The 26471-nt window shown below is 55.2% G+C and overlaps 3 protein-coding genes across 4 annotated transcripts in view; 2 read left to right on the top strand and 1 right to left on the bottom strand.

Annotated features, from left to right (window-relative positions):
• Positions 1-5849, top strand: part of ZC3H18 (zinc finger CCCH-type containing 18) — a 59641-nt gene extending 53792 nt beyond the window's left edge. For both annotated transcript variants that reach the window (XM_019742696.3, XM_019742695.3), the window contains 6 exons: positions 338-397; positions 1498-1658; positions 1901-2100; positions 2737-2830; positions 4108-4204; positions 4921-5849. In XM_019742696.3, the coding sequence (XP_019598255.3) occupies positions 338-397; positions 1498-1658; positions 1901-2100; positions 2737-2830; positions 4108-4204; positions 4921-5128 (820 nt within the window). In that variant the 3' untranslated portion in view covers positions 5129-5849. The remainder of the gene's footprint in view (positions 1-337; positions 398-1497; positions 1659-1900; positions 2101-2736; positions 2831-4107; positions 4205-4920) is intronic.
• A 144-nt stretch (positions 5850-5993) lies between these two features.
• On the top strand, positions 5994-13521 carry IL17C (interleukin 17C). Its single transcript, XM_019742698.3, has 4 exons — positions 5994-6206; positions 11354-11539; positions 12214-12548; positions 13114-13521. The coding sequence occupies exons 1-4, from the start codon at positions 5994-5996 to the stop codon at positions 13370-13372; spliced, it is 993 nt and encodes a 330-aa protein (XP_019598257.3). The 3' UTR covers positions 13373-13521.
• Positions 13522-16399: 2878 nt separating this feature from the next.
• Positions 16400-25760, bottom strand: CYBA (cytochrome b-245 alpha chain). Its single transcript, XM_019742697.3, has 6 exons — positions 25609-25760; positions 19180-19249; positions 18524-18598; positions 18163-18246; positions 17493-17574; positions 16400-16828 (listed from the first exon to the last, which is right to left on the bottom strand). The coding sequence occupies exons 1-6, from the start codon at positions 25664-25666 to the stop codon at positions 16616-16618; spliced, it is 582 nt and encodes a 193-aa protein (XP_019598256.1). The 5' UTR covers positions 25667-25760; the 3' UTR covers positions 16400-16615.
• Positions 25761-26471: the final 711 nt, after the last annotated feature.

Raw genomic sequence — 26471 nt, 5'->3', positions numbered from 1 at the left:
GGAGCCTCAGTTTCCCCATGAGTGCAATGGGAGGTGTTTGCCCATCCCCACTGCTCCACCTGAGGAGGGAAGGCACTTCCTCAACACCCAGAACCTTCCCTGGAAAGAGGCAGTGGTGGAGTGGGGACGCTAAAGAGAAGTTTAGTGTTTTTATTTTGAGGAAATGTTGTACTTAAAAAAAAAAACAAATGAGCTCTACCCACTTCCAGGTCTTTGGCAAGTTACTGGTTAAACATTTGTATCAGGCCAATGATGAGCCCTGGTTTTGAGGAGAGTGTATCTTCCCTTTGTCAATTCGGCAGAGATGTGAGTGACGGGACTTTTGGTTGTGTTGCAGGCGGACCGTCAGTGGCAGCGGCAGCGGCAGCAGCTACAGCGGCTCTAGTTCCAGATCCAGGTCATTGCTGGCACCTCTCCGGCCCCAGTCCCCTCTGCCCCTGCCTCTCAGTCCGAGTCCAGGAACCGGGGAGAGGTCGCCTCAGCTGTGAGCATCCTTCTCCCTCAGGCAGCCTGTGGCTGAGAGCCGGTCAGGAGCAGCACGGCTGGGTGGCTGCACCTGAACGAGGCGGAGAGAACGGACTAACGCTCACATAGCAGGGAGCCTGGCCCAATAGCTCCCAGCACGTCGAGGGGCCCAGACACCCTCTGTCCCTACAAGTGCCCAGCAGGTCTGAGTGAGGCTGGTGTATCGGCCCTCGTGCCTGTTCTTGTCTGGAGGCCTGGGTCCTGCCCTGGTCTGTTATGCCTGAGGCAGGTGGGGACAGCCACTTTTTTTTTAAATCTGAGAAAAGAATAAGTAGAAAAGAATTCTGCTATTTAGTTGTTTAAAAAGAAGACAGTATTGAATCAGTCCTTAGCTTCCTTGAGTCAAACTTTCTCTTTCATTTCTAGAAAGCAGGTGGTTTATGTACATTTGCCTAAATCTTTCTAAATAGGTTTAAAGACCTAACCTTTAAAAAATCATTGGGCTCTCTTTCCTTCCCCCTCCCCTGCTCCAGCATCTGCCAACCTTAGGAAACAGTGATTGGCGCTTTGTCAGAGCATAAGAGAGAGTACTCAGCAGAAACCGACATGGCAGCTTTGGGCATTTCGGGTCCTTGTGCAGCGTGAGCTGTGACAGAACCCAGTACCCATGAGCTTGGCCAGCATTTTCATGCTTTCCTGAGACACCATGTGTTAAGGTAGTCTCCGATCTGGCGTCTGGTGTCACTGGGTTGGTGCCCTCTCCCTTTGTGGTATATCATTAACCGGGACTCCAAATTTTGTCCCTAACTCTTGGGTCACACTTAGTCATATGTCCCTGCCCAGCAAACAATAGGGGGCCTCAACTTGGTGTGTGTCACCTGTATCCAGCTTGAAATTTCAAGCTGACAGGTACATGTTCCTTAAAAATGGGAATTGGAGAAAGTGGACATAGAAACCCCCCAGTGGGGCCTCCAGCCCCTGCCTGTCTTGCCATCGGGGCATGTGGATACAAACAGGCTTGTGTGTGTCTAGGTCCCTGAGCGTAAGCAGTGTCTCCTCGGTGTCTAGCGCCACGTCAAGCAGCAGCTCGGTGCACAGTGTGGACTCGGACGACATGTACGCAGACCTAGCCAGCCCCGTGTCTTCAGCCAGCTCTCGGTCCCCCACCCCAGCCCAGACCAAGAAGGAGAAAGGTACAGGGGCTCCTTGGATCCTGTGCATTGTGACTCCAAATGAGGGGCAGCTCCTTTGTGTAGAGAGGGTACAAGTAGCCTCGGTTGACACTACGTGCAGCTAGTCACACAAGGTCGCGGGGGCCTGCCAGTTGCATCCCTGTGTGCCCATCCCCTGGCTGATAACGCACCCCTCCTCCAAGTGGCGCTGGGAAACCACCATGCCAGGTCGGTGACCCTGACCCAGCATTTCTCATCTATAGGAAAATCTAAAAAGGAAGATGGCGTTAAAGAGGAAAAGAGGAAAAGGGATTCGTCCACACAACCGCCCAAATCCTCGAAACCTTCCACAGGCGGGAAATCCACCCAGCAGCCATCCACCCCACAGCAGGCACCCCCTGGGCAGCCCCAGCAGGGTGCCTTTGTGGCCCACAAGGAGATCAAGTTGACACTGCTGAATAAGGTGAGGCCGGAGGCACTTCCGGTGGGAGCTCCAGGAAACCACACACTCGAAGGTCGTCCTAAGACTGAGTGAGGGCCAAGTGGCCTTAGAAATTTGGTGGCTGGATATCACCCCTGCTCATCCTGCCCTGACAGACAGCCCTGTGAGAAATGGAGGGGCGCATGGGCAGGGGGCAGACAGGTTCCCTTAGCGCATCTGGGAGTGGGCGCTCTCCTTTCCCCTGAGAACATGCACCCTTGACCCTCCTTCCTGTGCCTGGGCTGGCCAGTTCCCACAGGGCAGCACTGGGACAGAGAGCAAAGCAAACTTGGCCTCTGTGAGTTGATGTCCCCAAGGCCCCGTGGGACTAAAAGAGCAAAAGGCTGAGCCCACTAGAATCCTGTTCCCGGCTTATAGCCCCCAGGGAGTACAGCGTCTCTGCTGGCACCTTTGCCACAGAGAATGAAGGCCCCAAAACAGTGGGCCCTGCCTGCACTTGGGGCCACGTGGGCAAAGGGAGAGCCCAGAGGAGGGGCCTGTAAGAGCAGAGAGCAGGTCTGGGAGTGAGGCTGTCACCACTCTGCTCCCTTCACTGTTCCGCCTGGCAGCCAACAGCTCCGGCCATGCGTCCTCACTGTGCCCCCTCCATTATTCCAGGCCGCTGATAAAGGGAGCAGGAAGCGGTATGAGCCCTCAGACAAGGACAGGCAAAGCCCTCCAGCCAAGCGGGCCAACTTGTCCCCAGACCGAGGTGAGCTCTGTCCCTGCAGGGGCTCGACGGGCAGAGGGGCCAAGACACCTGCTTTTTAAAAACATTAAGGACACCCCACCCCCCCGGGAACGTCTCATCTTACGGGATTATATCTATCAATATTTACTGTATTAGAAGTTAAAACTATGAACAATTTTTAATCTTTATTTTTAAATAACAGTAGTAAGCCACTATATTTAACACAAACAACATTTTCAATGAAAAATAACTGTTTCCGAAAAAAGTTAAGAGCGGCATTGGTTTTTTTCTTTGTCGCGAATCTCTAATGTCTGGCTAACAGACAGTGGCTGGGTTCTTATCTCTTGTGATAGAACAAAACACGGCCTCTGGAAAACTCCACCCCAGGCTGTGAGAACTTCAGCGCACCAAGCGCAGGCAGGGTCTCGGTGTTACTGTGAAAGCAGTCTGACTGTGGGACCCGCAGCGGTCCAAGGCCCCACGCCATGACTCGGGGAGCATCTTCCTGGCTGGCTTTAACAAGTAAAGCAAAACCTGAGTTTCACCAGGCCATCTTTCCTCCCCGAAATGGAAGGCAGAGGGGCCCGGCCAAACCCCCAGGCAGCTGGGTGTGCAGGTCCCAGGGCCAGTCAGGAGCACGAGGCCATGGGGAATGCTATTTGCCCCCGCCATGAGCCCAGGGCTGGTTTTGCCCCCAAGGCATAGACGCCACGGTGGTCACGCTGACCCTCATTCACTCTAGAGCCCATGTGTCTCCACCAAGCGCTGACACCCGCCGCTCCCCCCCCCCCCCGCCGCTCCCCCCCCCCCGCCGCTCCCCCTCCCCCCCCCCCCCGCCCCCATTCACTCGGGCTCCGCACTCACTCAGCAGCAGTGCAGCCACTGCTCCCGATTGCTTGGTTTTGCTTTAATTTTTTAAACTACCGTGACTTTTGTTCCCCTTTGAAGACCCGTAAGATGAGTTTTTTCAGAGCAAGGAGAGAGGGTTTGTTTTCTTTGACTGGATAGTGAAAGCTCAGTGGTCTGTTCAGACGCTGGCTCTGGATACCTGGAGCCCAAATTGGAGTTCAGCGTCCAGGGTTTTCCGAGGCCTCACTCAAACGATCACTGTTCCCCTTCCTCCTTTCTCATCCGCTCTGCCCTCTGCCTCTTCCTGTAAAAATGAGGAAGCTGTTTGTGAGCTGTTGCTACTGTAACGGGGTCACAGGCATCCAGTAATAGTGCACCCAGTTACATGTGGGGCTGCCAGCCTCACATGTAACTGGGACCCTGGTCTTAACTTGTACCCTGTCACCCAGGTTCTCGGGACCGAAAGTCAGGTGGGAGATTGGGCTCCCCAAAGCCAGAGCGGCAGAGAGGCCAGAATTCCAAGGCTCCTGTTGCCCTGCCAGACCGGTGAGTACCCCGCCTGTGCCCTGGGCTTACTGCGTGGGCTCCTTTGCCTTGGGAAGGATCGGCAGGCCCAGAGGCAGCTGGGTAATATGCGGGGCTTAGACCTGGAGGCAAGAGGGCAGCCCCACACATGTCTCACTCTGTCCTATCAGGGGGTCTTAGAATGAGCCTGAGGCACTCAGCTCACCCATCTGAGGTGGGGGAGGGGAGTGGTCGGATGGGTCCCAGCTCTTTTCCTACCTTCTATGTCAGACGCAGGAAGTAGGAGAGTAATTTCCTTTTCCCAGGAAGTAAGCTCCAAGTTCCTCTGTGTACCTGCATCATGCAGCTCAGGGTCGAGGGCTGGGTGACGGAAGACATGGGGGGCACAGGACACAGGGAGCTATACAACTCCCCCCACACACCAGGGGCCCCCACGGTCTCAGGGGTCCTCCTAAGTCAGCAGTGTGGGGTTTCACCTCCCCACGGAGGGCAGTTGCATACAAGGACCGAAGCAGAAGGGACAGACAGGTTAGCAGAATGCCAGGCTACGCCCTGGACACTCATCCACCAGGGGAGGGGGGCTCTGTACACTGGGGAGAGGGTGCCTTCTGCCTGGCAGGTACAGCTTACGGGGTCCAGCCCCCCACACTGGGCCTCGTGTTCCCCGCCTGGCAGGAAGCTTGTGGCAGAGGGAGAGAGGCACTTGGACCCTTCTAACAGCCTCTCCACCCCTGCAGGAAGCGTCAGTTATCACCCCAGTCCAAGAGCTCCAGCAAAGTCACAAGTGTGCCCGGCAAAGCCTCGGATGCCGGCACCGCGACCTCCACCGGCACCAAATCAGGGAAGGCCAGCACGCTGTCTCGACGCGAGGAGCTCCTGAAACAGCTCAAAGCCGTAGAGGACGCCATCGCTCGCAAGCGGGCTAAGATCCCTGGGAAAGTGTAGTGGGCCCTGCAGGCTCGGGCTCGGCCCCCCCACCAGAGGCAGAGACTCACGTGTTTTTATAAATAGGCTAAGCGCAGCCATTTTGGATTTTGCATTTAATGTCTTACTTTGGCTGTGATTCTTTTTAAAAATTAAAAAAGAAAAAAAAAGTTTCTCAGCTGGAAAAGAAGCCACACATGATGAAGATGACGCTGAACCCCCAGCCTTCTCCCAACTACATGATCAGTCCCTTCCCAGAGCAGAGGTCCCACCAGACAGACAGGCAGACAGCAAAGCACCAAGCAAGAACGTGACGTAGTTTTCTGTAAATTGTAAGTCCCAGATGCCCGCATCAGCTGCCCCATACATTTTCCTCCCCGTTTTCGTTTTCTCTGTTAGTCAGATGAGTTCTCGACCTGCTGTGCGTGGTGTCCTCACCACGCGGCTCTCCTACTGTCGACAGGAACACCGAATGCTTCTGAGCAGCCTCTTCCCCAGCCCTACCCCTCCCCAGGATCAAAAAATATATATATTCTTGACAAAAGTCTGACTGGGAAATATTTCCTGTCTTTTATTTTAAGCATCAAATTGTTTTAGTTGATTTCAAAAGGAAAAAAAATAATACAGAAAAGACCAAAAAAAAAAAAAAAGAAGGAAAAGGCCAACGGTATTGTTGGGCATCTGTCTAATGTGGAGGGTCTTTTTTTGAGGGGTCTCCTAAAATAAAATATTTTGATAAGCAGCTGTCTTGCCCTGATGGTGATGTTTGCATGTGCCTGGGGCACCCCATCCCCTGCCCTCCGCATGGCACCGGAGCCAGCCACCTCACAACACCCACTGGGCCTGCCTAGCATTTAGTTGCCCCTGGCTGATGCAGGCTGAGGACATGGAGTCCTCCAGAGACCCCTGTGCGACTCGCCGGGAGCTGCCAGCCAGGAACAGCAACTACTCACTCACCGGCCAGTCCAGGCACCCGGCCCTGGCCCCAGCCCCCAGGGAGCACTGCGCCTTGGTCTCCATGGTGGAACTGGCCCTGGCTGGGCTTTGTGAACGAAAACCGGTGGCCGCCTTTCCCAGCAGTGGGACCTGGGCCAGAGAGGTCAGAAAGGACACTCCTCAGGCCTGACCAACACCCAGCCACAAAGCCAGTTCCCCACAGCCTTAAATGTGCCATCCATGCCCACACAGCTGTGCCCATAGCTCAGCTTAAGTCCTGGGCCCAGGACCACTCTGTCCACTGCAGACAAGAAATGTCAGCAGTTCTGAGAGCTGCTGCCCTGCTGTGCCCACAACAACTCAGCCCCAGGGGGGCCAGGACCCCCGGGGGGAGATGCCAGTGCTCGTTCCAGGTCTTTCTTTGTGGGACTAAACAGTGGTGCCATCGTCCTTAGGGTGCCCTGCCACCCTCGAGTTACTATAAAGCAAGTGCTGTAAGTACGGACAAAATGCTCCCCCAGAGCCCACACTGCTGCCCCCAGTTCCAGCTCTGCAGGAGGGCCCTGTGGGGCCAGCGTCAGGAGGCAGCAGCCTGGGGTTCTCACCTGGTTGCATGACCTGCTGAGCTGCAACCAGCTTACAGGGCGCATTCCACGGTGCTCTGCCCCTCCGCTACGTGGTGATTAAACGACACAAGCGCTGGGAGGGAGCAAGTGCTGTGGACTGGCCAAAACCACGCTGTTTTCCATTTCACATCCACGTCCCTCCCTCTTACATCACGGCAGCCTGTCATGTGTCTGCAATTTTTAGACTTATCTGGTTTGCTATCAGGTCAAAGCCAGGTGCAAAGGAAACTCCCATTCTTTGAATGGGTGGCTTTTAAGGACATGGAGCCAGAATCCAGGACACCTTGAGAGCCAACCTGTCCCTGTCACTCTGCCCCTGGGCCCTGCAATCCAGCCAGGCAGTGAGTGCCCCTCTAAAGCCAGGAGCCCACAGGCGAGCCCACCACACAGATTTCTGCACTCAGCCCTCCTTGCCCAATTGACCAGCTTCTTCCCATCCCAAAAGGCTGACCTGACCCTGATCTTAACGCCTGGGCTGGAGCCACAGCCCTGGGTTCCCCCGACCCAAGCTGGGTTTAAACTAGCAGTTTTCCATTAGCTGTCTGGAGGCATGGCTCACCTGCTACACGGGGGCAAGTGCCTGTCCTGGGAGGGGTGAGGCACACCCCGAGCCAACTCTCCCCTCCCCAGGTCTAGTGGAAAGAACATTCTAGGCCAGGCATCTGAGAAAAGGGAGGCCTCTGTTGTGTGATGAATCCTTGGGTATTTTTGCCCTCCAGGAAATGGGAGGGCTGAGATACTGACAGGTGGTTAACATGCAAATGATGGAAACAATTACGTTTCCCAAGTTCCATCTCTGCCTACCAGACTGCTCCCCGAGTTCTCCAGGCCACCGTGGGATCCCCTGCCTTCCAGTCCTCAGTCCTCCACAGCTGGAAGAGCCTTACCACCCTGCAGATGCTGACGACCCAACCCCCCAGCCTCCACCCTGCTTCTGCTTGCCTTTCCTCCCACCCCAAGGCCTTTGCACATGCTGTTTCCTGTTCCTGGCACTCTGACCTGGCTGACTCCTCCCACTTCCTCTCATAGCTCAGGCAAGCCCTCCGCTCCCCATCCCCTCAGTCCCTTCATTGTCTGCTGCCACAGTGCTGTCCTCAAGCTGTCACCTTGTCTCTCCTCAAGAGTAACCCTGGAGGCGCTTAGCTGGCAGCTCCCAACACTAGCTCTTCTCTTCTTGAGGGAAGGGGCCAAGGCCTTTGTGGGGACAGAGCCCCAAAGTGCAGTTTCCAGGCTCTCGTCCTCACGTGGAAATGTGCTGGCTCAGGTAGTAAATGGCCATCAACTGTGATTGGATGGCCATCAGCTGTGGCTAATTGGCCGTCAGCTGTAACCAGTGAGCCATTGGCCACTAATATAACTGCTGTGGCTACGCTAGCAGAAAATGGGGGCTAGCAAGAAGATGGTGGCTGAGCTAGCAAGAGCGGATTGCAGAGGCGGATGCCGCCAGCGAGAATATAGTGATATGACTCCCCTACCTATGGCTCCATGGGTGTTCCTTTTTGGCCTCACCATATCCTGCGTTCTCTTGTGGGGAGCGGGAGCAGAGACCCCGCTGGACGCCCCGCATGACCGCCTTGATTTCCGTCTCCCAGCCCCATGGTCAGGCCTCTACCTGCCCCTACGCCAAACCCCATTTGGCTCCTCGCCTCCATTCTCTTCCAACCACCCAGCACCACAGCAGCTCCAAGAACTTGAGCTGAGGACACAAGGCCCTGGTCTTGGCCCTGGTGGACAAGCAAGCACCCCCACCCTGGACAGGCCCCCACTCACAAGGCCAAGTGCTGTGTACACCAGAAAACTGGGCTGTGTGAGAGACTGACCGTGCGCAGGGCTGCCTGGGGCCAAGTGTCAGGAAGGGCATGCCCTTGGGAGAAGGGGGAGATGGTATTGTCATCCCCATTTCACAGATGAGGGGACTGAGCCCTGCTGCTGGGCCTTCCTCCGGACGGGGGAAAACAAACCTGAAGCCCAAAGAACCTGGAGCAAATCCCTCTGCAGGCCAATTCCTAAACCAGGCCCACTGAGGCTGTTTCTCTCCAGCCAGGGCTGGAGGGGCTCTGAGCCACAGGCTGGGCCACTACAGAGGCACCTGGCGTGTCTGTCCCTGTGTCCCCTGTGTTTCTGCCTTCCTGCCTTGGCCTCTGCCTTTCCCTCCCCTGCCTTCCCTCTGCCAGTCTCTGGTTCCGTGTCTGTGACTCGGCACCTGTCTCCTCTGTCCATCCCCTCCTCCTGCATCCTGGTCCCTTCCACATCCTTCTCTCTGCACCTCCATCCTCTTCATCCTGATTCTCTGGGACTTGGGGGTGTGGTCGGCAGGGGCGTGGTCTGGAAAGGGCGGGACCCAGCGGGGCGTGGTTTGAGGAGGAGGGTCTTCCCAGCCACCGCCTCCAGGACGCTCTCTGGCGGTCCCCTGGCGGCCACCTTTCCAGTCTTGCCCAACCCGAGACTTCTGCACTTGCCTCATGCGCCCAGGAATGAGGTGCTGCCCAGTCCCGCCCTGCGTCTGTCCTTCCTGCCTCCACGCGAGGAGGGACCCCTGACCCCCAGTTCCCGCGCCGGTCCCGTCGGTCGGTTTCCAGGGGACTGACTGTTACGACCCCGTGGAACAGCTCTGGGGGCACCCGGGGCATACTACGGGGAAAGGTGAGGGCCAAGCCGGGATCCCCAATTTCCTGCACCCACCCAAGCGGCCGGCTGTTCGGAACAGACACAGTAACACAGAAGATGCAGACACCCGCGGGGGCGGTTAACGTCCCGGGGGGCACGGCTGGGGCCGGAGGGCTGGACTTGAGCATTCCCGCGCGGTGGGAACACTACGGGACCCACTGCGCAAGCAACAGTTTTACAGCCTTTTCACTACCTAAACCAGCATCTGTGTGAGTGTTTAACTGGGCTTTTCAGCTAAAGGAAGCAATGTAGCTGACCCTGCACCCCACCGTCTCCCTGCACTGCAGCATGGACGGCCACACGGCCCCATGTGTGAGGCACTGTCACCCCATTTTCCCCACGGGAGAGTCCAGACTCATCTCTCTACCCTTCGTTCTGCTATAGTCATGGCGCATCTAGGTGCTAGGGAAGGTCGTGCTGGGGACACGGTCCCTGCCCTCAAGGGACTCACTACTTTTTGGGGACAGCAGGAGGACTAGAATTTTTCTGAGATCCCCAAATGCCCCAGCAGGGTGGCAGGTCTCAGCTCAGCCTAAGGAGGGTCTTTCTCTCCACCTGACCTAACCCACGGTACAAACACCTGTCCTGGGCTGTACTGGCTCAGTTGTGTGCCCCCCAAAAAGACATGTTGAAGTCTTAGCTCTGGTATCTGCGAGGAAGGTGCCGTCATCTGAGAAAAGGGTCTCTGTAGACGTAATTAAGGTAAGGCTCTTGAAATGAGGGTGAGTGTCCTTATAAGACACACAGAGGAGGGGCCATGTGAACACGGAGGCAGAGGTTGGAGTGCTGTGTCTACAAGCCGAGGACACCAAGGGTCACCAGCAGCCACAAGCAGCTGGACGAGGCAGGAAGGATCCTCACTGAGACCCCAAAGGGAACCAACCTGCTGACACTTTGATTTTTCATTTGATTTTTCATTCCAGAACTGTGAGAGAATAATTTTCTGTTATTTTAACCTCCCCGCACCCCGCCAGTTTGTGGAACTTCATTATGGCAGCCCTAGAAAATGACGGCAGAGGGTGAGCTCCCCATTGCAGGAGGCATGCAAGTAGAGGGTAGATGGGTAGGGGCATCGTAAGGAAGAGCAGCCCCGGGAACTCTGCATGCATCCATCCATCGTTCAGACTAAGTGGGGAAAACAGTCACAGACACAGCACGTGTTCCCGGAGTGTTTCCATCCGGCCAACGTAAGCAGGACAGGATCTCCTTCAGTCCTCACCTGCTTCCCGGGAGGGCTACGTAGCCCTGCTTACAGGGACAAATACTAAGGCCCACAGAAGACAATTCCTTGCCCAGAGACACACTCTGTTGAGTGAAGATGCTGGGAGGGCCCAGCCATCCATCCCACTGCCTTCTCCAGCCGCTCCCGTCTCAGGGGGTCTTCATGTCAATCAGCTGTGCGGTTCCAAGCCTAGAGACGGGCGCCATAATGGTGTACATTCTGGCACCTGCCAGCAGGTGAAGAAAGACTGGAAGGCAGGTTGACACCCTCCCTCCACCCGCTAGACCCTCCTTAACTAGACATTTTAGACTGATTTGAGAGGACCAGGGCAGACACGGCCCTTGGTCTTGGAGGGTGGCCAGGGCCCCAGGAGACCCCCGGGTGGTGTCCAAACCTCATTCAAAACTTTGCAAGACCTGGCTCCAAACTCTCTTCAGGGTAACAAAGCCACCTCCAGCACCTGCCTTCCCAGCCAGCAACCCCGAACAACGCTGAGTGGGTGGGGCGCAGGTGGGCTCCTGGGGCCTCCTTAAACAAAGCTTCCTAGGGTGTACTTCACTTTAAAGTTTCCAAGGCATTCTAGCCCCTCCATCTCAGGCTTCTCAGCTGGAACTTTTGTTGAGTAAAATCACAGAAGACCATGTGGAAACCTGCAGCTGCTCACTGGCCCCAGCCCCCCTTGTCTCTCCTGGAACCTCTCCCACCTGGACAGGAGGAGGCAGACCCTGAAGTTCACCTGATCTGATCATCTTAGATAAAAAATGGAACCGACCTCGTGTGCATCGGCAGGGATAGGAGCCCTGTGCCACAGCGTGGGATGAGCAAGCCCCACCCAGGTACCCGGGTCACCGGGTCCACATATCAAAAACATACAGTGGCATCAAAGATGCAAGTGGCAAAAGAATACTCAGCCAGGAACCCTTTTATAGCACGTTGCGAGAATGTCACACGGGCAGGATGTGTTTGTGGCTCCATCCACAGGTGCTGAGCCTGGAGTCGGGTCCCTCTGGGTGAGGGAGTTGGGTAACAGGACAAGGTGACAATTGGATGGGGGCGAGAGGGAGGCTGGAGCATGGGGTGGGCCTGCCTGCCCTGGGCTGGGGAGGAGGGGACATTCACCAGGGACCCACAGGGAGGGGAGGAGGAAGAAGCGGCTGGGCACTTCCCAAGGAGGAAGCGGTGCTGGATTTTCCCCAGGTGTGGCTGAGGTATAAAGGGCACTGCAAGCCAGCCACAGCCAGGTGCACCGCAGGACCACAGCCAGGTGTGTCCCAGACGGCCATCAGGTGCACTCCAACTGCTCGGAGCCCAGCTGCTGCCACTGTGATGGTGAGCCACCTCTCCCCATGCCCCCACCTGGACGGTGTCATCTGGCCCAGAGGGGTGGCAGTTCCCTGACCCCCACACTAAAGATGTTGGGATGGGGTCCAGGAAACCCCCCCAATCTTGGGGTAGGACACAGACAGAACCCAGGAGCCCCAGTGTACTGGGGAGCAAGGGCTGAGGTGCTAGCCCCTCTGGGCCTCAGTTTCCCTAGCTGTGGAGGCTGGGTGGGCTGTACCTCATCTTTCCACAGGGAAGAGGGCAAGTTGGGGTGGCAGCAAGATGCTCCCTTCACTGGGGCCCCTCTGACCACCCACCACCTGTTTCATCAGCTCCTCCCTGGCCTCCTGCTTCTGCTCTGGCTGCCTGCCAGCCTGGCCCGCCACAGACCTCCACTCTGGGGAGGCTCCCACACCCATACTCGTGAGACCCCACGCTGCTACACAGCTGAGGAGCTGCCCCTGGGTCAGGTCCCGGCACACCTGCTGGCTCGAGCTGCCAAGTGGGAACTGGCTTTGCCAGTAGCCCTGGTGTCCAGCCTGGAGGTGGTGGGCCGCAGGAGGCGCAACAAGCAGCCCCCGACTGGGACCCAGTGCCCAGTGCTGCGGCCCGAGGAGGTATTGGAAGCTGACGTCCACCAGCGCTCCATCTCTCCCTGGAGATACCGGTGAGGCCTATGGGAGCTCCCTGGGCACTGGGATCCCCGCTGTGTGGCATTGGGGTCCCTCCCCTCTCTGGGCACTGGCTTAATGCAGAGCTCTCTAGCCTCAGTGTTTTCACCTGTTAAATGGGACAAGCACACTCACCTTCATCCAGCCAGGCCCCCCTACCCTGGACAGTGGGGCTCCATTAGATGACCTCCTTGCCGATGTTGTCTCCAAAATCTCAGCCCAGACCTTGGGTATCAGGGTCCTCTGGGAAAATTTGGGGCCCCCACTTGCGCCCCTGCAGAGTTTGAGCTGGGCCCAGAGGGAAGGGAAGGGGGCTCCTGGAAGCCTCCCCCCAGCTTCTGTGCTCTGGGAGGGTACTGGGGACGCAGACAAGCACCACGTTGAGCCCGGGCTACATGCCGGCCCTCCAGGAGCCACGCACCATCCTCCCTGCAACCTAATGCCTCAGCCCTCACTCAGGCTAGCAGCGCCCCTGAGCACATCGGTAGCCATAGGGGGAAGGAGGGACATGCCCCCCCCCCCCAGGCTCTGGGGCTGGGCCTCACCCATCTGTCCCCACAGCGTGGACACAGACGAGAGCCGCTACCCGCAGAAGCTGGCTGTTGCTGAGTGCCTGTGCAAGGGCTGCATTAGCGCCAGGACCGGCCGAGAGACAGCCGCACTCAACTCTGTCCCACTGCACCAGAGCCTGTTGGTACTACGCCGCCAGCCCTGCTCTCGGGACGCCACGGGGACACCCACGCCGGGGGCCTTCACCTTCCACACTGAGTCCATCCGCGTGCCCATTGGCTGCACCTGCGTCCTGCCCAGGGTGGCATGATGACTGCCAGCCTCAGCTGTCCCCGCCCCGTGCCATGGGCAGGGATCACCTCCCAGACTGGACAGTGGGGATCTCTCTGTGGAGAGGGCCCCTCCTATTTATGTGTATTTATTAGTTATTTATATGCCCTGAGTGACCCTGTTTCTGCTGCCCGGGGTTCCTGAGCAGGTACAGGGGCTCCAGGCCTCTGGTGTAAGCACAGTGGAGAATGGACACTGGACGGGCCCGGTGACCGTGTGCTGGTCAGGCCCCACCTGGACACTCAGTTACCCTTTCACAAAAACAGACAGTGAGTCTAGAAGGAACCTGGTTAAGGAACTTCTTAAAACAGAAAAGGTGTTCTTAACGCCCCCAACTCGGTAATCCCCCGGGGCTTCCCTCACCCTGTCACTGGTCTCAGGCTGGTCCAGGCCACCCCAAGCTCCCTCTTCCTAGCCCCCTGTATTTCTAAAACAGTTATTTATTGTAAATGTAAATAAATGTTATTACATTGATAAACAGCCCCCAGCACAGCATTGGATGGCACAGCAGGGGTGAGTGAAGTCACTCTCCTCACCCTCACCTGTCTGGTTGACAGCCAGCTGGACCCACAGGGGCAGCCACAGGCCTGATTCTGGCATATCCTTCCTGAAAGGTCTACACTTGAGCCCCAGTTGCATCCAGGGTGGGGAATGGGTTTAAACAAGTACAGCCCAAGTGTGCCCTGCTGGCACCTACAGTTTTCACCTGGTGTTCATACCACCTGGTGATGGTGTGGGGCCCAGGGATGGGCCTCCCTCCCACAGCCCAGTGGTGATGTAGGCAACCCTGCTGTACCCACGGGTCAAGGGTGTGCCAGGCCTTTGCAATGACAGCGAACACCTGGGGCATGCCTTTCTGCCCCAGGGACAGGCGTCTCTGAGGATAACTCCCAGGGGGTGTCAGCTCAGGGGGGCACCTTTGCAGCCTGGGCGAGCATCATCACCTTCCAGTGTCTGAGTCATGCTCCCTCAGCCCCAGCAGAAGCCAAGGCAGTTTCAAAGGCCAGTGCCATGGCCTGGACACCCCCCCTTGGGCTTCTGTCCACAGCTGGTCACCTTCCAGACCAGGGGCAGCAAAGCTAGCTAGCACCAGCAGGCCAGATGCCCCCCGGCTGCCTTGATGACTAGGTCAATGTTCTCACCACGTAAGTTCTAATTAGCGCATTTGGGTGTGTTGAGGTGGGAGGCATTTAGTTAAGGGGCGCAGGAGTGTGTGGCCTCAGCAGTTGTGGAAGGGGCTCTGAGGTAGTTCTGGCTCAGCTACGACCCCCTGTGGAGCCTGTTTCCCCACCTCTGATGGATAGGCCCAGCCAGCTTTAAGGGTTGACCTCAGGCTGTGAAGGCTGCAGGGCAGTTGTCAGCACCTCCCTTTCTAACTTGTTGTTCTTACCCACTGATTAACTTCCTGGGTGTGCAAGCACCCAGGAAGAGGGGAGGGTAACCTCTGTCTTGAACCTAGAAGGACTGTGGAATCAGCACATATTTATATGTACCTGTCACTGGGAATAGAGCAGTAAACAAAAGGAGCAGACTCCCTGCCTGCCCGCAGGGCACGCGGGGTGACAGACCACCACAGAATAAGCAGTAAAGCACTATCTTTGGCGAAAGAATTAAGGACCGTGATGCAGGGAAGTAGGAGGGGCTGCAATTCCAAACAGAGGGTCATCCCCCGCTCCCCCACCTGAGCAAAGGCCTGGATGGCCAGCCAGGGACAGGCGCTCCAGACAGAGGGAACAGCCTATGCAAAGGCCCTGAGAAGGCAGCGTGCCTGTGTCGGAGGGTTGAGTGGGGAGTGACTGTAGGATCCGCATGCAGAGGGCGTCTGTCCTGCGCTGCGAAAGATTATGGGTTCTGAGCCCGCACTGGGCGTGACAGCTGCAGTCCTGGGAATGGCCTGCAAGGGGCAGGGCAGAGCAGGGAGGTGATAAGGGGTGGATTTATGCTGGAGACAGAGCACGGATAGGTCTGGGGTTCATAAAAGCACGTCAAGGGGGCCTGAGGCTTTACTGCCGTTCTGGAAGGCCAGAGTGCTTGTGTCTCGGGGCAAGGCTGGTACAGGAGTGCTGGTTGGCCCTGGAACATTAGAGGACCCCCAGTTCTGCAAGTAGGATTTACTGAGAGCAGGGGGGCCAACAGGAGGGAGGCATTTAAGGATTTTTCCAGGGTTTGAGAGAGTGGGAGATTGAGGAGAGCCCATCAAGGAGGAAGGGGCTTTCCAGGCTGGGCTGTGAGCTGAAGCCAGGCAAAGCTGGGTGTGGGGACAGAGCCCCAGAAAGCAGTTTCCAGTCTCTCGGCCTCACATAGAAAGGTGCTGGCTCAGGTAGTAAATAGCCATCGACTGTGATTGCATGGCCATCAGCTGTGGCTAGTTGGCCGTCAGCTCTAACCAGTGAGCCATTGGCCACTAATATAACTGCTGTGGCTAGGCTAGCAGAGAAAAAATGGGGGCTAGCAAGAAGATGGTGGCTGGGCTGGCAAGAGCGGATTGCAGAGAGGCGGATGTCGCCAGCGAGAATATAGTGGTATGACTCCCCCATCTATGATTCTGTGGGTGTTCCTTTTTGGCCTCACCATATCCTGCGTTCTTATGTGGGGAGCGGGAGCAGAGACACTGCAGGCCACCCTGCATGACACCCGGCATGACAAATGGCGCAGCGAGCAGGGTCTCCCGCATGACACTGGGCGACCACAAGGGCTCCCAGCTGGGGAGTGACAGGCGGTACCCAGGAGGTCCACGCTGGGCCCTGCCCCTGAAGCCCCTCACCCCCCGCTCCCAGCTGGTCGGCCATCCTGGATGACACCAAGGGAAGGGGCCCCAAGATGAAGGCCTGCTGGGCTCCCTGCCCAACCCCCTAGTTCATTGCTTTGCTTGTTCACTCAGCCACTCAGCTGGGACTAGGGGCCTCCAGAAGCTGAGTCTGGGAAGGTCCAGGAAAGCTGGTAGGGAAACACACACTTACTCCTCCCAGGCCTGGAAATTTAATTTCCAGAGTAGAAACTCAAATACTTGGAATTCCAGATACTGTATTTCACAGAATAGAAGATGCTCTGTGATTTCAAGTGTCACTGAGAAAGATGATCGGTGGCTTCGAATGACACGGAAAGAGGGCCTGTGGTTCCGGATGGCAAAAAAAGGGGTGCCCTTGGGTTCTGGGTGGGCTACCCCCCCTCAGGAAGAGCTACTAGAGACAGCAACCACCTGGGTTGCAGGTCAAGGTGCCTGTCACACAACCTCATCGGTCACTGGAATGGGGTTTTCCTGGGGGCCACTGGAGACTCCTGTTGCCACCTCCTCCTCCTCACTGAGCTTCTTGCGAGCTTCAGCTGGAGGCCGGGGTGGGGGGTTGCTGGGCGGCTGCTTGATGGTGGCCCCCACCTGTGGCCGCTCCTTGGGCTTGGGCTCGATAGGGGTCCACTGCTCACCACGGATGGCTGCCTGTGGGATACGGAAGCGCTGGGCCCTAGGGGACTACAGGAGCCACCACCCCCACCCTGACCCCGGGCTCTGCATTCCCCCACTCCCACCAGGGGACAGGGTAGGACCAACTCTGAATTCAATTAAGACCTGAAGGGACTGTAGCTCAGAAAGGTTAAGTAACTGGCTTGAGGCCACACAGCCAGGACCTGGCTCTGCCTAACCTCAAACTGAAGTTATTTCACCATGCCAGGAGGGGCCCCAAGGGGGAGAGGGGACATGAGGAATCCCTGGGCTTCTGAAAGAGCCCCTGGAGGCCGCTTTCCAGACTCCCCCCAGGAGCAGGACAGGGAGGCCTTGCCTGTGTGTCCATCATGCTGAGTCAGGAAAACAGGTAGCACCCACGGAGGGAGAGGCCGGGGGGACAGACAAGAGGGCAGGAGCCCACTCACCCTGGACCCATCCCGGCCTGGAGCCTCTCCAAGGCGCCAGGCCTATTGTGGGGTGAAGAGTGTGCAGCTCAGGGAACTTGTTAAAATGCAGACTCCTAGGCCCCTGGGTCACCACTATTCCTATTATCACACGAGCAAGGACATAGGCTCCTGGCCTTGGCTCGGCCTGCAGGCGGCTGCAGGGACCAAGGCATCAAGCATTAGCCGGACTGACCACAGTCCACACCACTCACCAGCAGATAGATGCCACTTGAGATGGCCAAGCAGGCTGTCCCCAGGATGGTGGCAAGCAGGAAGCCAGCTGGTACAGACAGCCTGGGGAAGAGTGGGGAGGACAAGAGACTCAAAAGGGTAGTCAGCAGATGTCGGCAAGGGGTCCAGGTCCTGGGCAGATGCCACAAGATCTTAGGACAAAATAGACCATAAGTGTGCTAGCCACAGGACCCTGGGTGGAGGCGACATCCAACCCTGCCAAATGCAGGGCTTCTATGTTTGGGCCCCTGCAGCTGTCCTCTGCCTGGACTTGTACCCTAACAAGCTTAGCCCCAGTTGCCATGTTGGGGGGAGGCCCAAGCAGCTGCGTGTTCCAGCCTCACCACAGTCACCACCACACACGTGCGTGAGGCAGGCGGCCGAACCACCCAGCTGGGCCCTACCAACCCCAGAACCCTGACTGTTCCTGATTTAAGCTACCAAGGTTTGCGGCGAACTGTTCCGCAGTAAGAGATGAGGGATACAGGTTTGGGGAAACCACTGGCTGAGCCTGGGACCTGGGTTTTGTTTGGGAAAATAGCTGGGCTAAGAGGGGCCTGACCCACCCCAAGCTCTCCTATCCAGGCAGCCAGGCCAGTGGGAGGGTCGACCCCAGGGCGCTCCTGGGCCTGAGAGTGGGCAGGGACTCACCCAAGGTGCAGGATGGCACGGACGTAGTAATTCCTGGAGAGGGGCCCGAACAACTTCACCACTTTCGTCATGTACTTCTGTCCACTAGGCCGAGGGAGAGAGGGAAGGCAGGCTGGGTCCTACTCAGCAACCCCACTACCCACGCTGCCCCAGAGCACCCTGGCTTCCTCCCTTCCAGGGGCCACGGGGCCACAGCAGCTGGGCAGGCACCAGCTGTGGTTTGTCCAGGAGGACGAAGGTGTTGGTGCGAGAGCTTCAGAGGGACAGAGCCAGGCTCCTGCAGGACTCCTGACCTGGTGTCCTGCCCTTGTGGGTTCTACCCAGCCCCTAGGATGGGCCCCAGAGCAGGTGGGGGACTCACCATCTCTCCATCGTGGAGCCCTTTCTCCTCTTCCCTCGGGGGTACTCCAGCAGGCAGATAAACACACCTGCCACACTAATTCTGCAGTTAAGGAACAGCCCAGGCCAGCCCGAGGGGCCACAGTGAGAGGCTCTTTGCTGATGAGAAACAGAGACATGCGGCAGCAACCGCCTGGGGCCGCATAGCATGGAACAACCAGGCAGGATTCCACAGGTCTGGCCCCTTGGCTGCCTGTCCTGTGCCCTCCCTCCTCCACGCCTGCCTTGGCTTCCAGAGGGCCTACGACAGCTGGCCGCAGGGTAGGAGGGGACGGAGGGGCCCAGCCCATTCCTGGATAGCCCCAGGCAGGCCAGGGGGACAGCTGATAGAAGGGGGTACACAGGGGATCCCTGGGGGCGCTGACACTTCCCACTTCCTCACCAGGAACTAGACAAGTTGCTTCACTGCTTGACAGCAAGCCCTGGCTTCCAAAACTGCAGCTGAGCCTATTCTGAGTCTAAAGGGCCCAGGGATGTGAGCAGCACTCTACAAACTGTGAAGTGCTGTGCTCCCAGAGGCACTGGCATCTCTACTCCCAGTCCACGTGCGCTGCCGCAGGCAATGCCACTCTCCCACCCCCACCCCGCCCCATCCTGGGGTTTACGGTAGGAGGATACATGGAGTAGGCGCCGAAGTACCACTGGGTGAACTGGCCGGCAGTGGCCACAATGCCGCCCGTGATGAGGACTGTGGGCAGAGGAGAAGCAGGTTAGTAGGGGCCCCGCACTTGTGGGAGGCGCATGCCCCTGTCCCATTCCTGCAGGGGTGGGGTCCGCAGGGGGCTCTGGCCACCTTCCCTTGTACTCCCCCCTCCCACAGCTGGGCCACCAGCCCACCCCAGAGCAGCCCTCATGTCCATCAACACTTATGCCCAGGAAGAGGACCCAGGCAGTTACAGACCCCTGCACATAAGGAGATACCTTTCCCTAGGAAGTGGCATGTGAGCTGGGGAAGAGGCTGAAGGAGCCTCGGGTACTGGTGGAGCTGGGCCTGTGTCCCAGGGACTGTGGGGGCACAGCAAGCCTCTGAGCCCTGGGTGAGGGGAGGGTCATGGACTCCAGCTTGGACATTCACTCTTTTTTTAAAATTATATATATACACACACACACACACACACACACACGCACACACACGCACACACACACATATACACACACATATATATACTATATATATATATTTTTTTACTCTTATTGGGGAATATTGGGGAACAGTGTGTTTTTGTTTTTTCCAGGGCCCATCAGCTCTAAGTCGTTGTCCTTCAATCCAGTTGTGGAGGGCGCAGCTCACTCCAGGTCCAGTCGCCATTTTTAATCCTAGTTTCAGGGGGCGAAGCCCACCATCCCATCTGGAATTGAACCAGCAACCTTGTTGTTAAGAGCTCACGCTGTAACCAACTGAGCCATCCGGCTGCCCTAAACACTCACTCTTGAGCTCTGTGACCACTTGTGATTTTGTTTTTGCTTTATGCACTGAAAGACTATATTGTTGACTGTAGATTTTGTATCTGCTTCATGGAAGCCCTCCCCTCATTGCATGGTGTTCCTGTTTGCCCCTATTCCTGTGTTTCACCTTCATTTAGTTTTGTCTGATACCGATATCCCTACACCTTTCTTTGGTTAGTATTTGTCAGCTATTCCAACCCTTTATTTTCAGCTCTGCGTGTTCTTGCTGTAAATGACATACATCTGGATTTTTCCTCCCCAGGAATTTTTTTTTTTTTTTTTTTTTGCAATTTTTTTTGTGGTAGAATATATATAACATAAAATTTTCCATTTTAGCCATTTTAAAATTAACAGTTGAGTGGCTTAAGTACATTCACACTGTTGTGCAACCATCACCACCATCCATCCCCAGAATTTCCAGCAATTTATTGAGGTATAATTATTACACACAGTAAAATATACAGGCATAAGCTTGATGCCTTTTTACATGTGTATCCAAGTCAAGATGCCTATAATCCCAGAAAGTTCTCTTGTGCCCCTATCCAGTCAAGACTGGAACCCTAGATCTGGCTTCTTTTGCTTAATGGAAGGCTGTCAAGGTCATTCATGCCGTTTGGGTGGATGGACCACTTTTTCTTATAGAGTTGTTTCTATTGTATGAATTTATCCATTCTTCCATCTTGGGGAAATGTCAGTTGCTTCCAGTTTTGGGCTATCACGAATAAGCTGATATAGCTGAATTTTTAACCAATCTGGTAGTATACTTAACAGAGTTTATGGACTGTGATTGCAGATAATTGTAACTTATTTTATCTTATTTTGTGTTTTCTCTTTAACAAGTGCTTTTGTTGCTTCTCCTGCCTCCTGTTGACTTGATCAAACTTTAATTTTAAAATTCCTCTTTCTGAACCACATGTAGAATGTTTAACTTCAATCTCATCCCCAAATTACTCATTATTATTAATTATTTACAGTCAATAGTCACCAGTATCGTCATTCTAGCATCCCAGTCCTTTCTTCTGGATTCAAGATTCAATTTCCCTCTTCCTGAAGTACCTCATTTAGTCGTCCTTTTGATGAGGGTATGTTAGCAGCAACTCTCTGGATATCTGAAAATACTCTCATTCTGAATGATAGATCATCTGGATATTAAATTCATGTTTTTGTCTCAGCACCAAGGATAATATTCCATTGTCTTCTGGCATCTATTATTGATGATACGAAGTCTGAAATCAGTCTTAAACCAATCCATTTTTCCCTCTGGTAAATTTGAAGATTTTCAGGGCGGCCGGATGGCTCAGTTGGTTAGAGTGTGAGCTCTGAACAACAAGGTTGCTGGTTCAATTCCCGCATGGGATGGTGGGCTGTGCCCCCTGCAACTAAAGATTGAAAACGGCGACTGGACTTGGAGCTGAGCTGCGCCTTCCACAACTAGATAGAAGGACAACGACTTAGAGCTCATGGGCCCTGGAGAAACACTGTTCCCCAATATTCCCCAAAAATTTTTTCAAAATAAGTAAAAGCATCTGACCCTCGAAATTTCTTTAAAAAACAAAAAAATGAAGATTTTCTTTAATGGTCTGTAATTTTATTACAATGTGTCCAAGAAGGGATTTATTTTCCTTTATTTTATAAGGAACTTTCTTTTCTCCTTCAATTTTGGAAATGTTTAACCATTATCCCTTTCACACTGCCTCCCTCCAGTCTATTGATTCTCTCCTCCGGAACCCCCAATATATATGTTGGGTCTTCCTGTACTATTATTGTATGATTCAACTTCTTTCTGCTACCTTCTGTGAGGTTTTCTTAGATTCATCTTCCACTTTAACAATTTTCTTATCATCTATAGATAGTGTTTAATTCATCCATTAACCTTTAATGACTATATTTTTTATTTCTAGACATTCTATATTAGTCATTATTTGCACTGTCCTCTATAATTTTCTACTCCTTTATCCCCTTGAACATAACCGTCTGTTTAAACATGTACACGTATTCTCAAGTCTCTCCCAAAGGGCACTAGTAGTTGTGGTTTTAAGGAGGCACATTTTCCTGTTTAATGGTGCCTGCTTCCTCAAATGGTGGGTATGTTTGTGAGCTGTGCCCAGCAGGGTCTGTTTTCTTGTGGCAGCCTTGTGTCCTGGTTGAGGAAATGCCCTTACAGAACAGTTTCACATTTGCTTCTATAGGTTTCTCCAGTCCTGAATGGAGTCTATCTGAATTTCTTGGTCAGTGGTCCTTGTAGCACAGGGTAGAGTAGATTCAGCCTTCACCCCATGCATACTGTGTTTCCCTGAAAATAAGACCTAGCCAGACAATCAGCTCTAATGCATCTTTTGGAGCAAAAATTAATATAAGACCCGGTCTTATTTTACTATAAGACCGGGTCTTATATAATAAGACCAGGACTATAATATAATATAATATATATAATTAATATAATTAATATACTATAATATAGTATAATATAATATAATTTAATATAAGACCGGGTCTTATATTATAGTAAAATAAGACCCAGTCTTATATTAATTTTTGCTCCAAAAGACACATTAGAGCTGACTGTCTAGCTAGGTCTTATTTTCAGGGAAACACGGTAGCACAAGCCTGAGCTTCCAGGGGTTTTGCCTTGTTTGTTGCTTTTTTCATCCAGGCCCTGGCAGCAGATGGCAGCTTCCTTGGGGGGGACAGTTTTCTAGTCTGTTTCTTGTACAAGTAGCCTTTCCTGGCTCTAGCCTGAGGCATGCAGCTCAGTTTCAGCCCTTTTCACACAGAGGCTCCAAAATCCCACTGGGTAAAAACCCGAACATTTGTTGGTCCCAATTCCCTAGGTACCCCTTTCTTCTGCCCCAACCCACCAGCTTGAAACCTCACTCTGCTTTTGTTGCCAGCATTATTTCCCATCCTTGGAGTGGAGCTCAGCTATATATTAACTCTTTTGGTTTGCTCATCAGCACTTCTGTGAGTTGGAAGAGGGAGGGGTGGTCTCTCCATGTGCTCAGTCAGTATAAGGCCCACTTGCCTTTTGGGGTGTGATTTTCCCATCCTGAGCCTCAGTTCTGCTGCTTGCCATCAGCAAAAGGGGAGCAAAGACACCATTGGCTGACCAGGAGGTGTGAGGGCTGACTACACACCGCATGCAGGGGCTCTTGTAAGTGAATGTAGGGACAAAGCAGGAGCAAGACAGATAAGGCCTCAGTTCTCGTGGGGCTTATAGTCTCAGGAGCGGACAGAAATAAACATCAGAGATGGTGAACTGGAACAAGAGACTGTGACAGAAATGTCTAGGTGCTCTGGAAAGACTTTTCTAAGCAGGTGACATTTGAACTGAGAAATGAACGGCAGAGCCAGCCATGGATGCTTCAGACAGAAGAAACCGCTTATGCAAAGGTCCTGGGGTACGCCTAGGAAATCTGGGAACAGAGATGAGGTCTGTGCAGTTGGAATGACTGAGAAGGGAGGGGGACAGGGACAGAGCAGTCAGACTCTGGCTTTTATTCTTCGCAGTTGGACCCACTGGAGGGTTTTCAGCAGGAGGGGACATGATCTGATTAGACGGAATTTTCTACAATAAAAAAGAAGCCTGTTGCAGGCAGCTGCTAACAGGGTCTAGCCAGGCCTGAGCAGTCTCAGGTGGCTGCAGTTTATACGGAGTCAGGAAAAAAAGTCAGCAAGAGGAGGATCTCAGAGCAGGAATGGCCCTAGAAGACCTTCCAGTAAACTGCCTCGTTTGGTGATGGAGGAAACTGAGCTGCAGCTTGTACGTTCTCTAGGTTTGATTTCATTGTCTGTAAAGTAGAGGCAGGAACAGCTCCAGCCTCATGATCCTGAGGACATTAGCTAAGGCAAGGAAGGTTCAGCTAGCACACAGTGGGCATGCCATGAACAGGGGTGCTGGGGGTGCTGCACCCAAGGAGACTGGAACCCATGCCTCTCAGAGAGCTCCGAGTTTGGTGCCCTCTGTCGCCTTTTACTTCTTGGGGGATGAGGAGCTGTGAGAGGAAGGGAGGCTGGTCTGCAGCTGTTTAAGGCCTCATGACCTGTGGCAGACAGGGGAACTGCTTGGGGACAACTCTGGGGAGAAGTGAGGAGAGCTGGGGCAGACGGATGGCTCAGTAGGTTAGAGCGCCAGCTCTGGGCAACGGGACGGCCGGTTCAATTCCCACGTGGGCCAGCGAGCTGTACCCTCCACAACTAGAATGAAGTCAATGAGCTGCTGCTCAGCTCCCGGGTGGCCAGATGGCTCAGTTAGTTGGAGCATGTCCTCTCAACCACAAGGTTGCCAGTTCAACTCCTCAACTCCCACAAGGGATAATGGGCTGCGCCCCCTGTAACTAACAGCGGCAACTGGACCTGGAGCTGAGCTGCGCCCTCCACAACTAAGATAGAAAGGACAACAACTTGACTTGGGAAAGTCCTGGAAGTACACACTGTTCCCCAATAAAGTCCTATTCCCCTTCCCCAATAAAATTAAAAAAAAAAAAAAAAAGTGAGAACTATCTAACTCACTGACTTCTCACTCACTCTAGACGCCAAACTCAAGGGGGTGACCTGCCTGAACAGACCATTAGGCTTCATGACCCAAAACTGCTCACCCCAAAATGTGATCTTACAGTTCAGGGGCCAGAGAGACTTCATTTATATCTGCTCCCTTCCCTCCCAGAGCTTTACCAGACTCCTGTCCCCAGCTGGCAGAGGGGCCTCAGGGTGGGTCCCAGGGAAATGGTGGTGGGCTAGGACCCTCCTCATCACTACATTCCCCACCGTCTTTCCACCCACCCACTCCCACTGGGTGCAGGTCCTTCCTGGAAATGGCAGGTCCCCAGAGGCAGGCAGAGCCTCTGGGCAGCTTCCTCTTGCCTCAGACTCTGCCTGGGCCCAATCTCACCATCCCTAAGTGGTTCCACTTCCAAGTACAGCACAGGGGTGCAGACCCCACTGTGTTTTCACCAGAGCTCCTGAACACAGGCTCAGCATGACTGAGGGGGCCTGCCATCCTTCCCCAGAAGCAGTCTCTGATAGTTGGGCTGGGAGGGGTCCCTCTGGGCGGTTTTAGATGTCCTGTGAAGGCTCAGGGCGGGGGAGGGAGCCCCTCGCGACCCCTGGGGCTTCCAGGGCAGGAGGAACAGCAGGAGTGGGTGGTCCTGCCAGGTTTTCCCAATCCTGGAGGGTGGTAACTCCCGGAAAGCACCCGGGGTGAAGGCCTCTTCCCCTAGGGCTGCAACTTCCTCTATCTGCGGGGTGAGGTCCGGGTGGGGTGGCGGGGGTGAAAAGGGGACAGCAGAAGGGGGGAGGGGACGGGGGCGCGGGTATCTGCGGGGACAGGAGGGTCTCCGGACCACCTCCCTAGCCCGAGGTCTCCCACTGCTGGGCAGCCCCAGGCCCACTTCCCCGCCATGCAGCTGCAGGTTTCCGCATAAGTCTCGGAGACCCACACCCCCAGGATTCAGCTCCCGCCTCCCGGCCCGCAGCCCGGAGTCTCTGACTCGTCAGGACCCTGGCTCCCCTGCCCTGTTTCCAGCCCACCCGGTCCCTCGGCCTGCAGCCTGGGGTCTCGGCGTTTCCCGTCCCGCCCCGCGTGCCAAGCCCGGGCTCACTCACTCAGGCCAGACGCCAGCGCCTGCTCGTTAGCCCACATGGCCCACTCGATCTGCCCCATGGCGACCAGCAAAGCGGTTCGGCTTAGCTCCGCTGGGACACTGAGCCCGGCGCGCCAGCCACCTCCCAGCGCGAAGTTCCGGTTCCACCCCCACCCTGTCCCCTAGTTCCTCGGGTGCAGCCCCGCCCCACCCTGAGTTCCGGTCCCGCTCCCAAGTGACGGGCCTGGACAGCAAGGGGCCGAGGCTATTGCGGTGCTCGGGAGGTTTGCTCCGGCCTCCAGAATTTTTGCTTGCGGGTCGGAGGGGTCTTCCGCCTCACTTCCCCGGGGCAAACCGTGGCCCCCGCCAACTTGGATGCCCACTTGGTGCCAGGCACCTCTCCTGTCAGCTCCGAGCCTGGTCAACCTGGGGCATCCTAAGCATCGCTTGGGGGTCTTGGACATAGGCAGAGGGGGGACCCAGTGAGATGGACACCTGCTTCAGAAGGCAAAGTGCCCTCATAATGCTGGGCTCTCTTAAGTGCCTACTGAGGACGGTGAGCAGGCCAGGTTCCCAGAAGGGTTTTAAAGTCCAGAGATTTGACCATGCCCACTGGGGGGAGGGGGAAAATCCCCTCAAGGGAGAAGGACCTCAGACCAGGAGCCTGGGGGACCCCTCCCTGGAAGTCAGTGCCCAATACTAAGGTCAGTGGCAGGCCCAGCGCCTACTTCCTCATCTGGCCCTGGACTAGTGCAAGTATGGTGAGCAGCCCTCTCCACGGGACTAACTTAGGGGAGGGAAACGGGATGTACAAAGCTCCTGGGAAAACCCAGAATGTCAGAGTGCTGGCCCTGTCCCTTTGTCATCTCCCTCCTCTGCCCACCC

The sequence above is a fragment of the Rhinolophus sinicus genome, chromosome 8, assembly GCF_057876585.1.
Source record: "Rhinolophus sinicus isolate RSI-liver-muscle chromosome 8, RSI-T2T, whole genome shotgun sequence".
NCBI classification, from domain to species: domain Eukaryota; kingdom Metazoa; phylum Chordata; class Mammalia; order Chiroptera; family Rhinolophidae; genus Rhinolophus; species Rhinolophus sinicus.
The sequence above is the reverse complement of the archived record's forward strand: the minus strand, read 5'-3'. Positions and strand labels throughout refer to the sequence as shown.